General features: G+C 37.0%; 1 protein-coding gene across 7 annotated transcripts; it reads right to left on the reverse strand.

The window, feature by feature from the left end:
- Nucleotides 1-1,135: 1,135 nt before the first annotated feature.
- LOC108684415 (zinc finger protein 271-like) lies at nt 1,136-16,811 on the reverse strand. Of its 7 annotated transcripts, none has more exons than XM_018188717.1 (11): nt 16,082-16,811; nt 14,572-14,677; nt 12,926-13,348; nt 11,773-12,302; nt 11,564-11,705; nt 11,158-11,490; nt 10,833-11,077; nt 9,945-10,210; nt 4,152-4,289; nt 1,883-2,268; nt 1,136-1,686 (listed from the first exon to the last, which is right to left on the reverse strand). In XM_018188717.1, the coding sequence occupies exons 2-11, from the start codon at nt 14,620-14,622 to the stop codon at nt 1,210-1,212; spliced, it is 2,991 nt and encodes a 996-aa protein (XP_018044206.1). In that variant the 5' UTR covers nt 14,623-14,677; nt 16,082-16,811; the 3' UTR covers nt 1,136-1,209. The 7 variants fall into 7 exon arrangements, with proteins under 7 accessions (XP_018044206.1, XP_018044202.1, XP_018044205.1 ...); XM_018188713.1 differs by having other exon boundaries at nt 4,068-4,289; XM_018188716.1 differs by lacking the exon at nt 16,082-16,811 and adding an exon at nt 15,766-16,062 and having other exon boundaries at nt 4,068-4,289.
- Nucleotides 16,812-17,959: the final 1,148 nt, after the last annotated feature.

Consider the following 17,959-nt stretch of genomic DNA (forward strand, 5'->3'; position numbering starts at 1 on the left):
TCTCGTACATATGATGCGCATGCAGGTTGTACACAGAGCCATACGGGATCTACAATTTAATGATGATTCCGAATGACAGTTTTGATAGGTTTTCTTGGCAATAGATAGTAGTTTGTCAAACCATCGAAGAGGAGCTACTAGCACGTGAAAATTTCTTGAATCTGCTTGGGATCGACCCCGGGATCTCTGGGGCATAGCAATCTCATGCGCTATGTACTACTCGTGCTCTATTTGATCTAATTTTTATTCTTTATCTCTGTCTTAATTCTAAGCCGAGTTAACTTAAAAACTGTGTTAATAACAGTAATAAATTAATAACAGTAGAATAAGTAGTAATAATAGTATAATAGTAATGCAAGTGGGGCTACAGCTGCTAACGTGACTTAGATCTCTAAAGTTCCATTATCAAATGCAGAATATTATTTTAAAATATTATTTTTAAATTTTTGATCAGATGTCCAACATTGATTCTGACCGAAGCGGTTAAAACCACTGGTTAAAACAACACTGTCCGATTCCTGCCAACCCTGTCGAAAATATTAATTGGCGAATGCATAGACACACTTCTCACATGAAGATAACGTATAAACATAATCCGAGACATTATTGACATTATATAATTAGTGCCTCTTTTAAAATTATAAGATTATTAAAATATAACGAAGAATTATTACAAGTTCCTCATATAGTCACATAATTCTGATATATAATATTCCTCTTGCACAAATTTGAAACAAATAATTATATGTTCGTTACTACAATCGACTTATCAAGTACAAGCATGAACGAAGCAAAACCAAACTTTGGATAATAATCGCCGTTGTCACAAAGAACAGTCATCAATGTTCTAATGCGTATTTTATACGCATATCACGAGCAATCTACATCGTCCTGAACAAAGTTCACTGCGAATTTTATGAAACAAAGATAGTCGCAGTTTTTTTTCCTTTTTTTTTGACATCACGAGCAGCACGAAAAGATCCCGTTGAGTCAAATGGTACATAATAAATCCATTATAATTCAAGTCCTTAAGAAAATGATGAATGGCGCACAATCTTCACATTTCTTCGATGCAATCATATATTAAGTATACACAGCATGTATCATCTTCAAATACTTCCTTTTTTCTCGTTTCTTCTTATTTCTAGTTTTTTTTTCATTTGTTCTCTTTCTTCTCCCCCCTCCCCTCTCTCTTTCATCTTATATGATCTAATATGATGTTAATACACCGGGTGGTGTCGGCACAACCACCGTGTGTTGCGGTACCACAGGCGGTGCCGGCGGTGCTAAAGGATGCCCGACTAGAACTGCCGCCGCTGCCGGTATCGGTAGTACACCGGATTGTGGTATAGCCGATGGTGTGCTAACTTGTGTCGGCGGGCCTTCAGCCGCGTGCTTGCGCAAATGTCGCAGCATATTGCCCTTCTCAACAAAGGTCTTCCCACAATCCGGACAACTATGCGGTCGCTCGTCTGAATGCGAACGCCGATGCGAGACCAAGTGTCCTTTGCACATGAAATCTTTAGGGCACAGATCGCAGCGAAATGGTCTTTCGGCATTACTGCCCTTGTTGTGCGAGCGCATATGAAAGAGAAGATTGCCCTTCAGTGGGAAACTCTTGCCACATTCTGTGCACACGAATGGACGTTCACCAGTATGGCAACGCATATGATTCACGAGATGTTCCTGTAACAACAAATTAAGAAAAAGACATGACGAATGTTATCTATCTATGATTACAGAAATTTGATAGAAAGAGAGAAAGAGATTAAGACCTACTTTATATCTATCAAAATATTATTATATAAAAAAATCAATATTTTGTTGTTAATAAACATTTCAAGACGGAATTTATTTTCTCTCTTTAAAAGAGCCAATGTACCTTTCTTGTGAATGGTTTGGAGCATACGTTGCAACAGTGTGAGGAATCTCCGGTATGTTGACGGAGATGGTTATTTAGATGTTCTTTCCTAGTGAACGTCCTTTGGCAAAACTCACACCTATGTGGAGATTCGCCAGTGTGGATGCGCACATGATTCGTTAAATGCTCCTTACGAGTAAATGACTTGGAGCAGAAGTGGCATCGGTGTGGCGATTCGCCTGTGTGTTGACGCACGTGATTGGTCAAATGTTCCTTCCGCGTGAAGGATTTGGTGCAATACTGGCACTTGTGCGGTGACTCACCCGTGTGCTGCCTGACGTGGTTCACCAGGTGATCCTTCCGCGTAAATGCTTTCGGACAGTATGAACAGCGGAAGGGCGTCTCCCCTGTACATATTTTACAAGCAAATTCGCAATGTTTGAGAAATATTCGTCACTCAGAATTCAGTGGAGTTACCTGCACAAGGCGAGTTTTGTCTGACGCAACGCACAGAGAAGGCACATCAATATCAAATCGAACAAAAATTTTAATATAGTTAAAAAAAAATAGTTGAAAAAACAAATTTACGTCTTAAATACATAAAATGTATATTTTTTTATATCGAAGTTAATACACTCATTAATTACTAAAATTGGATAATGAAGATTATCTATGCAAAGAATCAGTCAAAAAGTTGTTTGTCTCATTCTCTTTTAATAAATTAGAAATAGTTTAATAAAATCCAAGAAACAAATTTCAGACTTTAATCTATCATCAACATAATTGTTTATCGCTTTAAGATTAGACAATCATTTAAGATTATTGTATCTATCATTACAACACAGGAAAAATTTTGTGTTATTTATATTCGTATTGTGCCGTGTTTTTACGTTACATCGAAGAAAAGTCAGCTTGTACAGTAATATACTATTAGTGTATTCTGGATATAATACTCTCTAATTTTGTATATCAAATACTGAAATACTATCACACTACTATGATTTTAAGCATGAAACTCTATCTCGCGATTTATTAAAAGCAAGTATGTGTCAATTTCTCTCTAGAATCTCACATCTATAGTCTAATTGACGTTCTATATTAATTATATTTGAACTAAAACGAAGATCGAGACTTGTGCCACTCACGACAATGAGAAAGTTACAAGCTGTGGAATTATTTACAAGTCTCCGACGGTATGAGATTCGTTTGGCAACTTGGTCGGGTATGCGAAATGAAAGCTGTGAACATTTATAAATGAGTACTGTTCAAGTTAATAGGAGACATAGTAATGAGAGCGGTGTATTAGGCAGAACTGTAGCAAATGTTCCTGGGGAATTCGGTAATGAAGTAGAGTTCTGTGATACTCGGTTAGGTGTAAACATGGTGTACAATGATGAGAGACGCGTGGCAACTGAGAATGAGTGAAACTTTATGGTGATCCCGTCTAAATAAAAAATCAATTCTCATGCAAGTGTCCTCAGCTGAATGCGCCAACGTACACATACAGGGTGTCCCACTTCTAGTGGATCAATCGTTAACGATACTATCTTTTAAGACAACAGTTCTGATATTCAAATAAATATCGAGACTTTCGAGATACAAGCGAATAAGAATAAAGAGTATTTTCTGTAATGTAAATTTTAGAATCTGAACAAATAATTTCGCTTTTGTTATAGCTTTTGATATATTAATTGATTTAATTTTAAGTGGTAATTGTCACCTAAACTTACATTTTTATTTCAGAGACGTGCAACGATCTCATTCAATATTTTATGTCAAAGAAAATCAGCTCGAAGAGCTCAAGACAAAGATCACGCTATTAAAGCCAGTGAATCCAGTAGAACTAAAACAGCCTGTATGTAAAGCCAGATGTGTGAAACCGGAAGCGTGTGGAAAGATGCGTGTCTCAACTCGCGTTCGATCGAACCACCTAAATGCGCTGTTAGATATTGTATGAAGTGTGATTGACTACTCTCATAGAGTTCCTCTACAATATCGTTCTCTTATAACCTCTATAATAAAAAAAAAAAATAAAAAAAAGGGGGAAAAAGATAAAATAAATTCTGAATTCTGTTTTCTCTCTCAATGCCATATATGTAAATATGTATATAAATAGGTCACGAAACACAACTACTTTTAATATAGATACTCTTAACAATGATTATATCGGTTGCCCGTGAAGTGAACATCTGCCAACCGCTCTCACCTGTGTGTTGGCGGATGTGGTTAACAAGGTGTTCCTTTCTGGTGAACGATTTGGAGCAGAAGCCGCATCGATGTGGAGACTCACCCGTGTGCTGGCGAACGTGGTTCAGGAGATGTTCCTTTCGCGTGAACGTCTTCGAGCAGAAATCACAGCGGTGCGGCGTCTCGCCCGTATGCCACATTATGTGGTTCGTGAAGTGCTCCTTCCTCGTAAACGACTTACCTGCATATCGCAGCGTTGAACAGAAAAAAAGCATCGAAAACACGTGCGCTTCATTAGATTGCAATACTAGAGGGAAGCGTTTTATTTTATATATCATAGACACATTACAAATCGCATGATTGGGACGATTCCAAGACACGTGGTAGTTCGCAATTAATCTTTCATTGTACTAGTAATTAATCCTTGGAAGACATACCCTTGGAAGACTGTAACTGAGTCATTCTTGACTTATACTCTATCAGATTAAATTAAAAGATCGATATGTTTATAAATAAAATAATATAAGATAGAAAAAGAAGCCATTTTCAAGTTTAAATTTTAACACTCTTGCAATGTAAAGGGGACGTACAAAAATTAACGTACTCATCTCGAGTGATCTAGTCAAGGATTTGATCACACGTGAGCTGCAAGTGTTCAATCGCGATTGTTATGAGTAATTTTCGTCAAATCACGTTAAGCCAAATTCTTCGACAAAATTGTAAATTTTCATGTATGAAGGTTAGTCCAAAAATAAATTTCCTTATTTTAGGAAAAACAGAAAGACAAAGTTTGAAGAAAAGTTTAAGTTTTTTGAAGAAATTTTTTTCTAGTTCATTATACTCTAGTTGATTTAACTCATTATCTCCGTGTATATGTATGCAGTTTGTTTCATCTGAATAAGTAAAAGATAATATTATATTATTGATTTTAAACAAAAATAATGCTTATGACATGTGTATACTTGGTAATATTCGGTAGAGAAGACCGAAGTTTGTTGGCAGTTTTCACAATTTTAGATTTTTTAAACAATTAATTATTACGATTAAAATATAATACTAATAAAATAAAAATGATTAAGAGAATCTTTCTCTACATTTTCAGTAATGGTTCTATAAACTGCGTAATTTCTTTGCAATAAATTAAATACGAACATGCTGCATTGTATAATAGTAACCGATATAAAATAAATTAGTACATATAACTATAAGTTGTCTGTATAATAAACTTCGTACTAAATTAACAAAAACAGAATAGAAAAGTAATAGAAATAAATATCAGTAGTTGTGTACTTCTAAAAGTAAAAGTTATATTTTTCAAAGTTATTTCGTAATGATTAAATAGCAAAATGTTGTTGCAGAAACAAATATAAATATTATTTTATTTCTACCTTATTTTAATAAAGAGATATTAAATATAAAGTATATTTTAGCAGATTTAAATTGTAATATTTATACGTGCGGTACAGTAAGTTAATCTAACCTTTTCTTATATACGAGTCAACAGACTCCCCATCCCTGCACACGTCTGATTTTTGTCATTTTTATTTATAATAAATTAAGAATCTCTTGATTTTTTTTGTTTCCAAATCCACGAATTCGAAAGAGGCTGCGGACAATCAAAGGAATAGAGAACAGGAAACGAAAAACTGAGAGTTTCAATCTACCAGAAAATGTATATTCCACAGTATATGATAAGTTGAAATTTATATTATTTTGTGTTCTGTTTCTTTTTTTTGATAGTGCGCAGCACTAAGCCCCCGAAGCCTCGCGAAACGCGCGCGTTCCGAAAAAATGAAAATTGGACAATGGTCTAATGCGCAGGTTTCCCTCATTTTAAAAAACAAACGTCGGATCAACGCGCGCTTGTATGTATACACGTGTCACGTGACATGTATAGATCGGCGCGCATGCTTACGATCCCGTTTGAACAAAAATACAAATTTCGAATTCGCGATACTTTGTGGTGAACACGCGGTAGAATCTTTACTCGATTCATTTGCAATTGCGTGAGGCATATCGTCAAGTGTGATCAATGCAAAACGTAATTGACTGCTTTGGCATACATCTGACAATTCGTTATATAATCTCGGAACATTGCATTTTGCAGCTAAATATCCGATTCGCTATGACATTCTTTACAACAAAATCGATAGACTTCGCCGTCTATGATGCTAAAAAAAATAAAAAAAAAAGTTGAATTTTCTTTTCCCAACACAATTCAACGATATGACATTTAATATAATTTTGATTTGGACGTAAGAAAATCGCATAGTGTGCAATCAAGCTCGATTTCCGACGCCGCACAAGAAAACTATCAGTGATTTTCCGAAGACGGAATTAATTCCGGTAAATCACTGATATCGTCGATAAAAATGGCACACGCAAAACGTGTCGTATCGGAGAAGCAGCCAGGTGGTCGAACATGCGAGCGAGCGAATTAAATGACGAGGAGAAGCAGCAGGAAAAATCTCGTACAAACCGCTTAAATTTACGAAATAGCAAGTCATGCCATCACAGTTCATGATCAGACGTTGAATGAGAAATAAAGGGCCTCTTATAAAGAACCGACCGGCGGGTTGGAGTCTCGCACGATTCCCGAGGACTGAGAAAGGAAGAAAGGGGTTTTCCCCTGTCAGCAGTCGGACGAGGGCAAGCGCACCGACCCGACGCGACGCGACTCTCTAAAGTTAGAGGGGTGCCTCCTCGCCTCCGCGAAGGAATGCGCACGACTTGCGCTCCGTAGTCGACCGACCGAGGAAGGGGCGGTTTACACGATGCGCGATCAATTCTCGCGAATTTTATTTCACCGCCGCGGCAGCGAACTGCACACATACACACACACACACACGCGCGCGCGCGCGCGCGCGTACATATATACACGTAGACGCGCACGGTGCGCATTCGACATACCTCCCGGTCCGCGTCACATTAATTTTATCCAACGCACGCTCAACTTGAGAGAGAGTGAGAGAGAGAGAGAGAGAGAGAGAGAGAGATACTTGTCAAATCTCATCGATCGTGTGACGTCTACCACTGATGCCGAATCATGGCAGTGTCGATTTCTCTATTCCTTTTTTGTTTCTCTTATAACTTGGAGATATCACTCATTCGATAAATGCATGTTCGAGATAAGCTCAAAAATTTCAGAGATATACAACTTTCCTTGATGCTTATATCAAATGATCTGATAGATTGTGCATTTCTAAAATGAAATATTGTTTTATTAATTAATATTGATAGAGATGCATTCAAACATTGACAGTTTGAGATTGCAAAAAAATATATACAGTAATAAAAGAAATATTAGTACTTCGAAGCTTACAATGCGTTCTCTGAAAAAAATGTACACACTGTATCAGTTTTTCAACGTAAATTAAAAAGCGTAAATTAAAAATTCTTTTCATGTCTGTATGTGAAAACTATAGCAACTATTATTATATTAAAATTTATTATATTAAAATTAATATACATATTTATTCTTTTTCGAAGAATTCTGAACTAATTTTGAAATAGTGCAATAAGTTAGAGTAAAACAAATTATAGCTGTCTCACTCTAACTTATTGCATCTGTTCTTGATGGAATAAAAATGGACTTTATGACTTTAAAAGTTAGAATTACAGAATTATTTTCTTTTAATTCAAATTGCTTAAACCCCCTCCCCTCCTCCCCCTTAAAATCCTATGTTTTCTGACATAACATTAGCAAGATTGGAAAGTATCTAGTTATTTGTAACTGAGTTACACTGAAAAAAAAATTGTTGAATTTTAATAAATATTTGTTTCAATAATACTAAATATTTATTTACAGTAAATAAATATTTATTTACAGTAAATAAATATTTATTTAAAATAAATATGTTTACATTTAGTACATATTTAGTACTATTGAAACAAATATTTATTAAAATTTAATAATTTGTTTCTGTGTAAAGTTACTTTTTTTCAGTAACTTTAACTTACCTCCGTTTCTTTTTTTCAGCTGTAACTTTAACTTAACTTAATTACATTTCTTTTAATAACAAGTAATTTAAGTTACCTTTACAGTTACTTTACACATTTTTAATTTACTTGTCAATTCAAAGTGATTGGTTAGAATCTGAATAATTGCGCAACTGTCGCTATTTATTATGTAGAAGACAAAGGCTGCATTCAAAACGAACCGTTTTAATTTAATTTTGAAATAATTTTTTTTGGTAATAAAAAATTTCTTATTTGCCACTTTAATAATTAAAATAAAAATATTGGGTTGGTCCGGAAAGTTCGTGCCGCAAAAGATTTAAATTTAATAAATGAAATTAAAAATTTAAATCTTCTGCGTTTCAATTTTTCTTCAAAATCGGCACGAACTTTCCAGACAACTCAATAGATTATATTATGGAGTACAAATATATTTTGTTAGATAATATATTATTAAATAATATCATACTTACCTTGTTAATGCTTCAATTTTAAATCTGTATTAATCATATCTTATTAAATTCATTTTTCGTAATAAAATACTTGGCAATAACATTCTATCGATAATCAATAGCTGCGTTCAGCAGAAAAAACAGCTTTACAACTATTGTAAAATTCTTGAATATGATTGATTTATACATTTGGATCCGTAAGGAACCACAAGTAAGAATCAATTATATTGAAGAATTTTATAATAGTCGCAAATCTGTTTTCTCTGTTAAACGCAAGCCATGATTATTGCTTTTCCGTGAAATAATTCACAATCAATTTGATAAATTGGTAATTTTACGTCGTGAATGTTATAGGCTTTCTACGACAAGCCATTATTTAAGCTCTAAGCTTTGAGTTTGAAGTCATAAGAAATTAACCATTCAGAATTTGAGGAGAATTGACTATGATTGGTCAATTTCTTATAGCTTAAGACTTAAAACTTAAATAACAGCTTATTATATAGAAAGTTTATTATATAGAAAGTTTATTACGTTCATGATGAAACGAAAAAACAAATATTAACATATTTAAATAATTAAGAGTAAATAAATAAATACAAGATGGCAAGCGCAAATATCTATGCAATAATACAATCAAACGTTATTAATAATGTTAAAAAATATTGGATTATCTAGTTTTAGATTTCATTTCAACCATAATATAAATGACTGTAAAGATAATATCTATATTTTGATTTAAAAAGGCAAATATAAGAATTGAGAAAAGTTGAATGATTTTGAATGATGAATTTTCAACATGTCAACGATTTGAATGTATATTATCGCATTTGCAATTGCTGAGTTGTATTATTCTTTCGGTTTATTTTTATTTAAATTTCCTAAAATATTTTCAATTAAAAAATAGATTATCTCGGGGGAAGTTTAGAGAAAGATGACAATCGTTAATTGAAAAAAGGACACACAAGTCTTATGGAAATTGGATTTCAATGGAATTGACTGAAAATTTGATATATTGTAGATCTTGTTATCCTGATGAAAAGTTTTCACAAGCACTCCCTATAATAAATCATCTATCACTAGACTTCTACGAGACTACTTTTCGAAACTAGCTAATATCATAATATTTTATTTTCAATAAGTACAGTGTGTTTCTACGTCATTATTTGCACTTTACATGAATGTTTTGTGATATTAACTAGTTTCGAAAAATAGCGCCTCGTAGAGGTCAAATGGTTTATTATAGAAGGTCATGTGAAGACTTTTTATCAGAACAAGACCTACAACATAAAATCAAATCTTCAGCCAATTCCATCGAAATCCAATTTCCATAAGGTACAGAGTCCTTTCTGGAATCGTCCCATCAAACATCATAATTTGCTTCATTACTCATATTTTATACACAGCATAATCTTCCTTTTTTATTTGGATTAATTTCCAAATTTCCATTTAAATTACGAATAAGAAAATATGAAAATTATATCACTTACCACATATTTCACAACGAAACGGTGTGTCGTTTGTGTGTGAGCGCATATGGTTAGCGAGATGCTCTTTGCGTGTATACTTCTTGCCGCAAGCTTGACAATGATGAGGAGTTTCTCCTGTATGCCACATAACATGGTTCATAAAATGTTCTTTGCGAGTAAAGCTCTTCTTGCAAATATCACATCGATGTGGAGTCTCACCAGTATGTTTGCGAACATGATTTACCATATGTTCTTTTCGAGTAAATGTCTTCGAACAGTATTGGCATCTGCAAGAATCATGTCACGATATTCTTTTCTGTTATCTCGAAAGTTATGTACTTAACCTTATTATCCATGGATGATTTTTAATACTATCAGCATATAATACCAGTTAAAAAAAGTTTTAATAATTTTTAGTTTAAGATTTTTAAAATGTAGCATGTAATTTTTAAAATATAGCATTTCTTTCTGAATAATTTGGGTGCGACAAGTGATGAGCAGGCAAATATTTCCATCAGAATTTGATGATTAAGAAATGTTATTAAAGATATTGGATACAAAAAAATGCTAAGCAACTGCTAAATTCTAATATATAAAATCGATTCAAAATAATCTAAAAAACAAAAATTAAACGTACATTTTCTTTTCTAATTTTAAAACTTCACTATATATTGGAAAAAAATATTTTTTTTACATCTCAAAAACCAAATCTAAGGGAAATATTTCAGTGAAAGATTCAGGTTCAGCGTCAAAAATTATTCTAAAATCTTCATATACTTGCACAAAGCGCTTTACAAACTAATGTAATTATTAATTTTATTCTTGAGAAGTCATTGCATTTATATTTATTCAATAACCTTGATTATCATATTTGACATCTGAATAAATCATAAATGAATAAAGACTTACCTATACGGCGTCTCGCCAGTATGACATCTTGTGTGGTTATCCAAATGCTCTTTGCGCGCAAAACTCTTACCGCAGACCGTACAATTGTATGGTTTATCGGTAGCATGTCTCTTCATGTGACGTTCTAGTGAAGGCGCATTCGCAAAGACGTGAAAGCAAACAGTACAGGTAAACATAGATCCACCCAGATGACATTTGCCGTGACGTGTCAAATCATTCGCATTCGAGAACGCTTTACCGCATACCTGAAATTACCACACATTCAATACTGATCTGCATTTTGAATGAATTGCTAGACACACAAAAGATTCATCGCATTGTATACCTGACATGTGAATGGTTTCCTCTCAGTATGATATCTGCGATGTACAATGAGTTGATAACGAAATTGGAAGATCTTTCCGCATATCTCACAAGCATGGCTGCCTACAGACACGGGCGATGCGCTCGGACCCGGTGTCGCTTCGCCGTCGCTTGACTTTATGTCAAATTTGTTCAATTGGACCTGCTGCACGATTGGCGTGCCATTTTGTATCGTGGTAACTGTTTGCGTAGGCACAGTGCTACCTACTAAAGTCGTTCCAGCTGCAATTTCGCTCTGCAACTTTCCAAAAACTTCATGATACGCCAAGAGTTGATTAATATCTTCAACATTAACCTGCAAAGAGAACAATATTCTCAATATTTTTAGATACAAACATTATTAAAATGATTTCCACAATATCATGTACCTTGTACATATTTTGTACCATTTCGACGCCAAGAGTCTTAGCTAAATCTTGCTCGTTTCCTGCGCTAATTTTGACAACCGATCCATCTGCTGTCCTTACATCCATCATGTGTCCTCCAGGTTTCAAGTCAGGGACTTGAAATCTATAGAAATATCATTGTTATATTTATCCAATATTAATAAGGAAAAATTAAACGTTTTTGCACGTACTGGGTCATATTCAATTGCCGCAATTCCTTCTCTTTTTCGGGTTTCTCGGAGTTGTTCTGGTTTCCCCCCTCGGTGGTGGAGTTACCGCTGATGTTGACTCCAATCTGCTGTTGCTGCTGTTGTTGCTGCTGCTGCTGCTGCTGCTGCTGCTGTTGCATCAAGCTCTGTTGAAGATCTTGGGGTGGTTGTAATTGCAGATCGCATTGAACTTGACAATGAACCTGATTGTCGCTGCAGCGCTCGGTAGTGCAACTACCGCCTTCGTCCTTGACTTTGTTGTCATCTCGTTGCGCGTTCTGGCCATGCGCCGTTGGCCCGTTGTTCTGAGCATTCTGATGATTCGGTATTTGATGATGAGACTGCTGCTGCTGCTGCTGCTGTTGCTGCGGCGGTTGCTGCTGTTGCTGCTGGTGCAGCTGCTGTTGTGCTTGCGCCTGCATTTGTTGCATTTGTGCATGTGCAGCCAGATGACTAACACTCGCTGGTAGATGTGCGCCGTCTAAATTAAGGCCGGGAAGAGACACAGGAATCTGCCAAACATATACAAAAATATTTATGTAATATAATACTTAAAACATATATTTATAATTACATATAATATAACTATATGATACACTTGTGCAATAAGAATCAAGAATTTTAAATAAGTATTGTAGTTTAGAATTATATTTGTCTGAATCTTTTGATATATTAAAATATATAATCTTTCAAGCATTCTCCACTAGCTTTCTAAACGCAAATATGTATTAATAATTAATAAATAATTAATAAATTTAATTTGCACACGCATATAACTATGGGCAATAAATTAATATTAAGAAGCTTCCGTACGCGCGCAAACTGATAAACTGTACAAAATGGAATATATATAATAAAATTTCTTGTAAAATAACAAGAGACGAAAATTTAAGGGAAACAAGTGCTAATATTCGAATACTTTTCAACCGTTATAATTGTCGCCTACAGTGCGTCGTCTATTCACACGCATCTCAAAAGAAAAGAAAAAAAAAAAAAAAAAAAAAAAAAAAACCGGTGCGTGTTACCGCAATTCCTGCAAAAGCATAAATCTAACTACTCCAGATCGGAGTAATCTGTAAGCCGCATTCAGATTGTTGTCGTAACACAAAACACGTGCCGCTACACATTAACAAACCTGTGGATTCGACTGCAGAGAACTGTGGTGGCTGCTGCTGCTGCTAACTGAAGGCTGATGATGATGCGCGGCTGTTGACTGTTGTTGATGGTGCGAGCTGGAAGTCAACGCCATTTCCTGGTTCAGTGAAGAGGCTGGCTCTTTGGAGGATGATGTCTCCCCACCGCCACCACTCCTATGCGAGGAGTTGTGGTGGGAATGGTGATAGACCGAAACTTGAGGTAGCGGTCCGGGAGAAAACAGATTGGTGAGGACCCAATACTTAGCTACCGAGGAGGCTACCGAGGAGGCTAACGCTACGGCAGTACCTACACGCAGGTCCGCGGATGAATGGGGAGTACTCCCTACATTGCCAAGACTCGCGGTCGCAGTAGCCAAACCACCTGGGTATGAAGGACGACCACTTTGACCCGCGTTTACATCCTACCGATATACATTCAAACATTTGTACAACATTGATAGAGCATGCAGCGGCATGCACCAGGCTGAAATCCAATCGACAAATGCGTCACTTTTGACACCTGTCTCTCTCTCTCTCTCTCTCTCTCTCTCTCTCTCTCTCTCTCTCTCTCTCTCTCCCCCCCCCCCCTCCCTCTCTCTCCCTTCTCTCTCACTCTCTCTTTCTCTCCTCTTCCTCTCCCCCTCTCATAACAGGAAGGATATCATCGATATTCATTATCAATGAATTTACTCTACGAAGTGGTCTTTCTATATTATATAGAGAATGTGAACCTTGAGGCAAACGCTGTATATCCACACCTATGTCAGACCGTACGATGTAATCGTAAAGGCGCATTACATTTTCGAACTTAAATACATGCAATCTGTTAGAGCTTGATATGTTAAAATATAACGCACGTTAAAAGACAACGGGAGAAGCAAAATGTTAGAATTACAAGAGTAGAGTAGAGAAGAAAGCATAAGCAATCTTATATGTAATGTATGTACGCTACAAGCATTTCTAACTTAAGGAACTATAAATTACAGCAATTTGACTTGTGTATTCTCTAAATTTTTTGAAGTGAAATCTTACTCCAAAAAAAAGTCGAGATACTATCGTTATTGAAAAAGAGTAAAAATTTGCATTCTTGAATAAGAATAGCAGATTTTCATTCTTTTGGAATGAGATTCACTCCAAAAAAAAAAAAATATATTAAATTTCTTTCCTTTGGAATGACTCTCTCCAAAAGAGAAAGAATAAAAATCTACCACTCTTATTCAAGAATGCAAATTTTTGACTTCTATTCAAAGTGGCAGTATTTTAACTCTTTTAGAGTAAGATTTCACTCCAAGAAATTTAAAAAGTAATCATATAAAGTTCAAATACCTAATACTCTAAAGGCATTTATCGTGGATAAAATAATTGTAAGTAACAAAATAAAATGTAAATGAAACATTGCTTTGAAACAATAATCAAACGTCATATATGAACTTGAATTCTATAAAGGTTTGTAAAATTAGAAATCTAATCTCTGACACAATTCATTCCAGCACGCAGACTAAAAGTGAACAATCCGTAAATTAATAAAGCTCATTATACAAATGTCTCAATATATCTAAAGTCAGCACAAGTGCATTTGTGTAATCGTAATTTGCGCATTTGTAGTTTGGTGTATAGCCTGTTTTGCGACTGGAAAGTATCTCACCTCTTGTTGTGCCTGCGTAGTCGCTGGCAATGCATGCTGCTCACTATTCATCTTCGTTCACTGAAGAATATTAATTAAACGTGTCTGACATACTTCATTTTTCATCCTGCAAAATGCATTATGTAAGGTTAGTCTCGAGAATCGCTCCATTACTTGCTAAGTCAAAAATACTACTAACGAGTAACGGATAAACAAACACACACACGTTATTCGCAGCAGCCAAGAATCGAGGTGAAAGACGAAGAAGTCGATTGGGGAATCTGGGAGAATCTCAGACGAGTGAATACATCGGCCTTTTAACACAGGCTTAATTAACGTGCGAAAGCGGTGTGCGCGTTAATTAAATAACGTATAATGCGCAAATGTACTGGATTTGTAACGACTTTTCGTTGTGTAATATCGATTCACAACGATATCATGAAAAATGCGCACCATATTGCTATTGTGGGAACAAATGCTTTGATCCTTGCACGATTTGCGGTTTTAAAGTATACGTCTAATAAAAAGAGCGCGATTTCGTGCCATGTACGTGACTTTTTCTCGACAAAGTCCTATATCGCGATTACCGATATGCGGCAGCCGTTGCGTCATTTAAAATCTGGCGAAACGTGATCGTCCATTTAACCTCGAAAAGTCAGCCGTTGCCACGAAGGCGATGGGCGAACCGCGAGCAAATAATCGTTCATGATCGCGTCCGAGTCCACGTAAACATTCGCGTGAAGCGAGCGAGTGAGCGAGCCAGCGAGCGAGCGAGGGCGGGAAGACGCCATTCGCGATGACGACGACGATGACGAACGAGAAGGAACGCCGCGTAGATGTACGACGATTACATTTTAACCTCGCGGCGCTCTTCTCTCGTCGCTCTTGTCGCTTTGGTCGCTCGGCCGCGAGCGAGAAAGAGTGAGTCATCCTTTGGTACGCCGTACGCGCCACAACCAAACGATGGACTCCTTTTAGCCGTCGCTCTCTCGTATCTTTCCATCTCTTTCTATTCTTCTCCCATTTTTTTTTTCGCGCTCGAAACAAAATTCTACCCCGATAACGCCCTTAAGCCATAAGAATAACAAGGGGGAAGAGACGAGAGTGACGAGACACGAAAGACGCGGGATGAACGGGATCCGGAATGGATGGATCTTTAATGGCGCGGCCGCCGGAGCAGCCGTGGCCGTGACGAAGAAAGAAACGGATGCGTACCAACGGCCGCGACGACCATCGACGTGTCATCGGCGAACATCCTTCGTCGAGTATCGTTCACCGATGTACATCGCGTACATCGTAGTCGCCGACGGTTGGATTTAGCGCGTTCGCTCCTTCATACGCAGAGTCACAGAGAGCAACGGGGACAAGGGGCCAACAAGATGGACGTGCTACGCGGACTCGGGGCGAGGGGGATACGAACTCGGACAGACGCGCGGCGCGGAGCGGCGCGCCGCGGCGCAACGCAATACGGTTCGGCGTACCCGGGTATCCTGGCTATCTAATGGATATACGCGGGCAAATTACAACTCACGTGGTGCGCGGTGCCGTCGGCGGTTCTCGCATCTCGTTCTCCGTCGGCCTGGAGCCGCCTCCTCCTCGCCTCCTCTGCTACAAGTCTCACGCACACATACGCGCGCGCTGACGGGGGAGAGACGCGCGCCCGTCCCGATCCAGGGAATGCGCGGGGAGAGGCAGGGCTAGCGGAGGAGAGGGGCAAGGAGAGCCGTCGGAGATTAAGGGTAGTGGGGAGTCCGCAGAAGCCGTCTCATCGCCTCGTTCCTCTTCGTTCCTCCTCGTTCGGCTCGTTCTTCAAATCCTCACGTTCCTTCGTTTCACGCTGCTGACTGCCTGCCTACCTGCCTCTCCCGGCGTCTCACCTCGCCACTGACACCCACAAACAAATCTCCGATAATGGCCACGCGCCCTCGCCTACCGTCTCTTCGACTATCGCGACGGTCAGCCCGACAAAGCCGGACGCGGGACGATCGCTTTCGGTTGTCACAGACGCCAAGTCGCACGAGAATTTCACGGGAATGTCGCCCCAGCGCGGTCTACGTGCTCTCGCGGTTAACAGAAAATACGACAACTGTCATGGCGGCCCCTCGCCCACCCCGCAGGAACTTACGCGCGCGGGGCATCGCCGAGTAGACGGTCGCGGGACCGGTCCGTTAGGCGACTTTCGCCCGACGGGAGGGGCCTGACGGTGCCGAAAAAGAAATTATGCGGCCTGTTTTCCGATGAAATCTTGCACGGTCCGCTCGCATTCCTTCAGGTAAATGCGCCAGCTGGCCCCTTCCCGTCTCGCTAAAGTTGCGCGCGCAGTCCCCAGTCACGCGCTTGCCTCGCTCGTTTCCGGTGGCGGGAAAACCACACGATTATGAAAGCACGTAAAATCTTCCTTATTTTATGATCCGCATAATTTTACACAAAACTCAAGTTCGCTTTATATTTGCTGATGTTTTATGTTGTTAATTTTCAATTCTCGATTTTCAATTCGATGTTCTGAATTTCTAGAATTTTAATTCTTAGAAATTCACGAAATTCCTAAAATTCTGGGAAATTTTCAGAATTTTAAATATCACTTCCTATAATCTACTTGATGATAAATCTTTCTCTTTAAATAAATTTTTAGATTTTTTAATAGCGCGACTTCTTGTTAGATCATATTTTCCGGATATTTTTGAGATAATTAAATTTTTGTCGGTATTTATAAGATAATGTTAATAATTATAGACGTTAGTACACTTAGGGAAGTGTGTGTGTGTGTGTGTGTGTGTGTGTGTGAGACAGCCTTACTTTACTAACGTATATAATTATTATCTTATAAATACCGATAATAATTTTATCGATTAATTCGTTATTATCTACATTTACGATATTAATTAATTATTGAAAAAAATTTTAATTCTTAAATGTTAATTCTTAAATGTTAATTAATTCCAAACGCTCAGATGGTAAAGAATCAAATATGTAAACAACTAAAAAGTAATATTAATTAATTTTCGAAGATATAATTCGAAGAATCATAATTGCGAAGATTTTAAATGTAAATATTAAGTCTTGGAATCAAGAAATTCAAATTCTTAAAAAATAGAGAAAATCAAGAATCATAATTGCGAAGATTTTAAATGTAAATATTAAGTCTTGGAATCAAGAAATTCAAATTCTTAAAAAATAGAGAAAATCAAGAATCATAATTGCGAAGATTTTAAATGTAAATATTAAGTCTTGGAATCAAGAAATTTAAATTCTTAAAAAATAGAGAAAATCAAGAATCATTTAAGAACTCGCTGAAAAGTAAAGATTATGATTACCAGATTTTGAAGAATTTTAATTTAATTAAATTTAAAGGTATGCGAAAATAGATGAAAATTTAAAATATCAAAAGTTGGCAAAGTATATATATCTA

This window comes from Atta colombica, unplaced genomic scaffold (genome assembly GCF_001594045.1).
Source record: "Atta colombica isolate Treedump-2 unplaced genomic scaffold, Acol1.0 scaffold134, whole genome shotgun sequence".
Classification (NCBI taxonomy): Eukaryota; Metazoa; Arthropoda; class Insecta; order Hymenoptera; family Formicidae; genus Atta; species Atta colombica.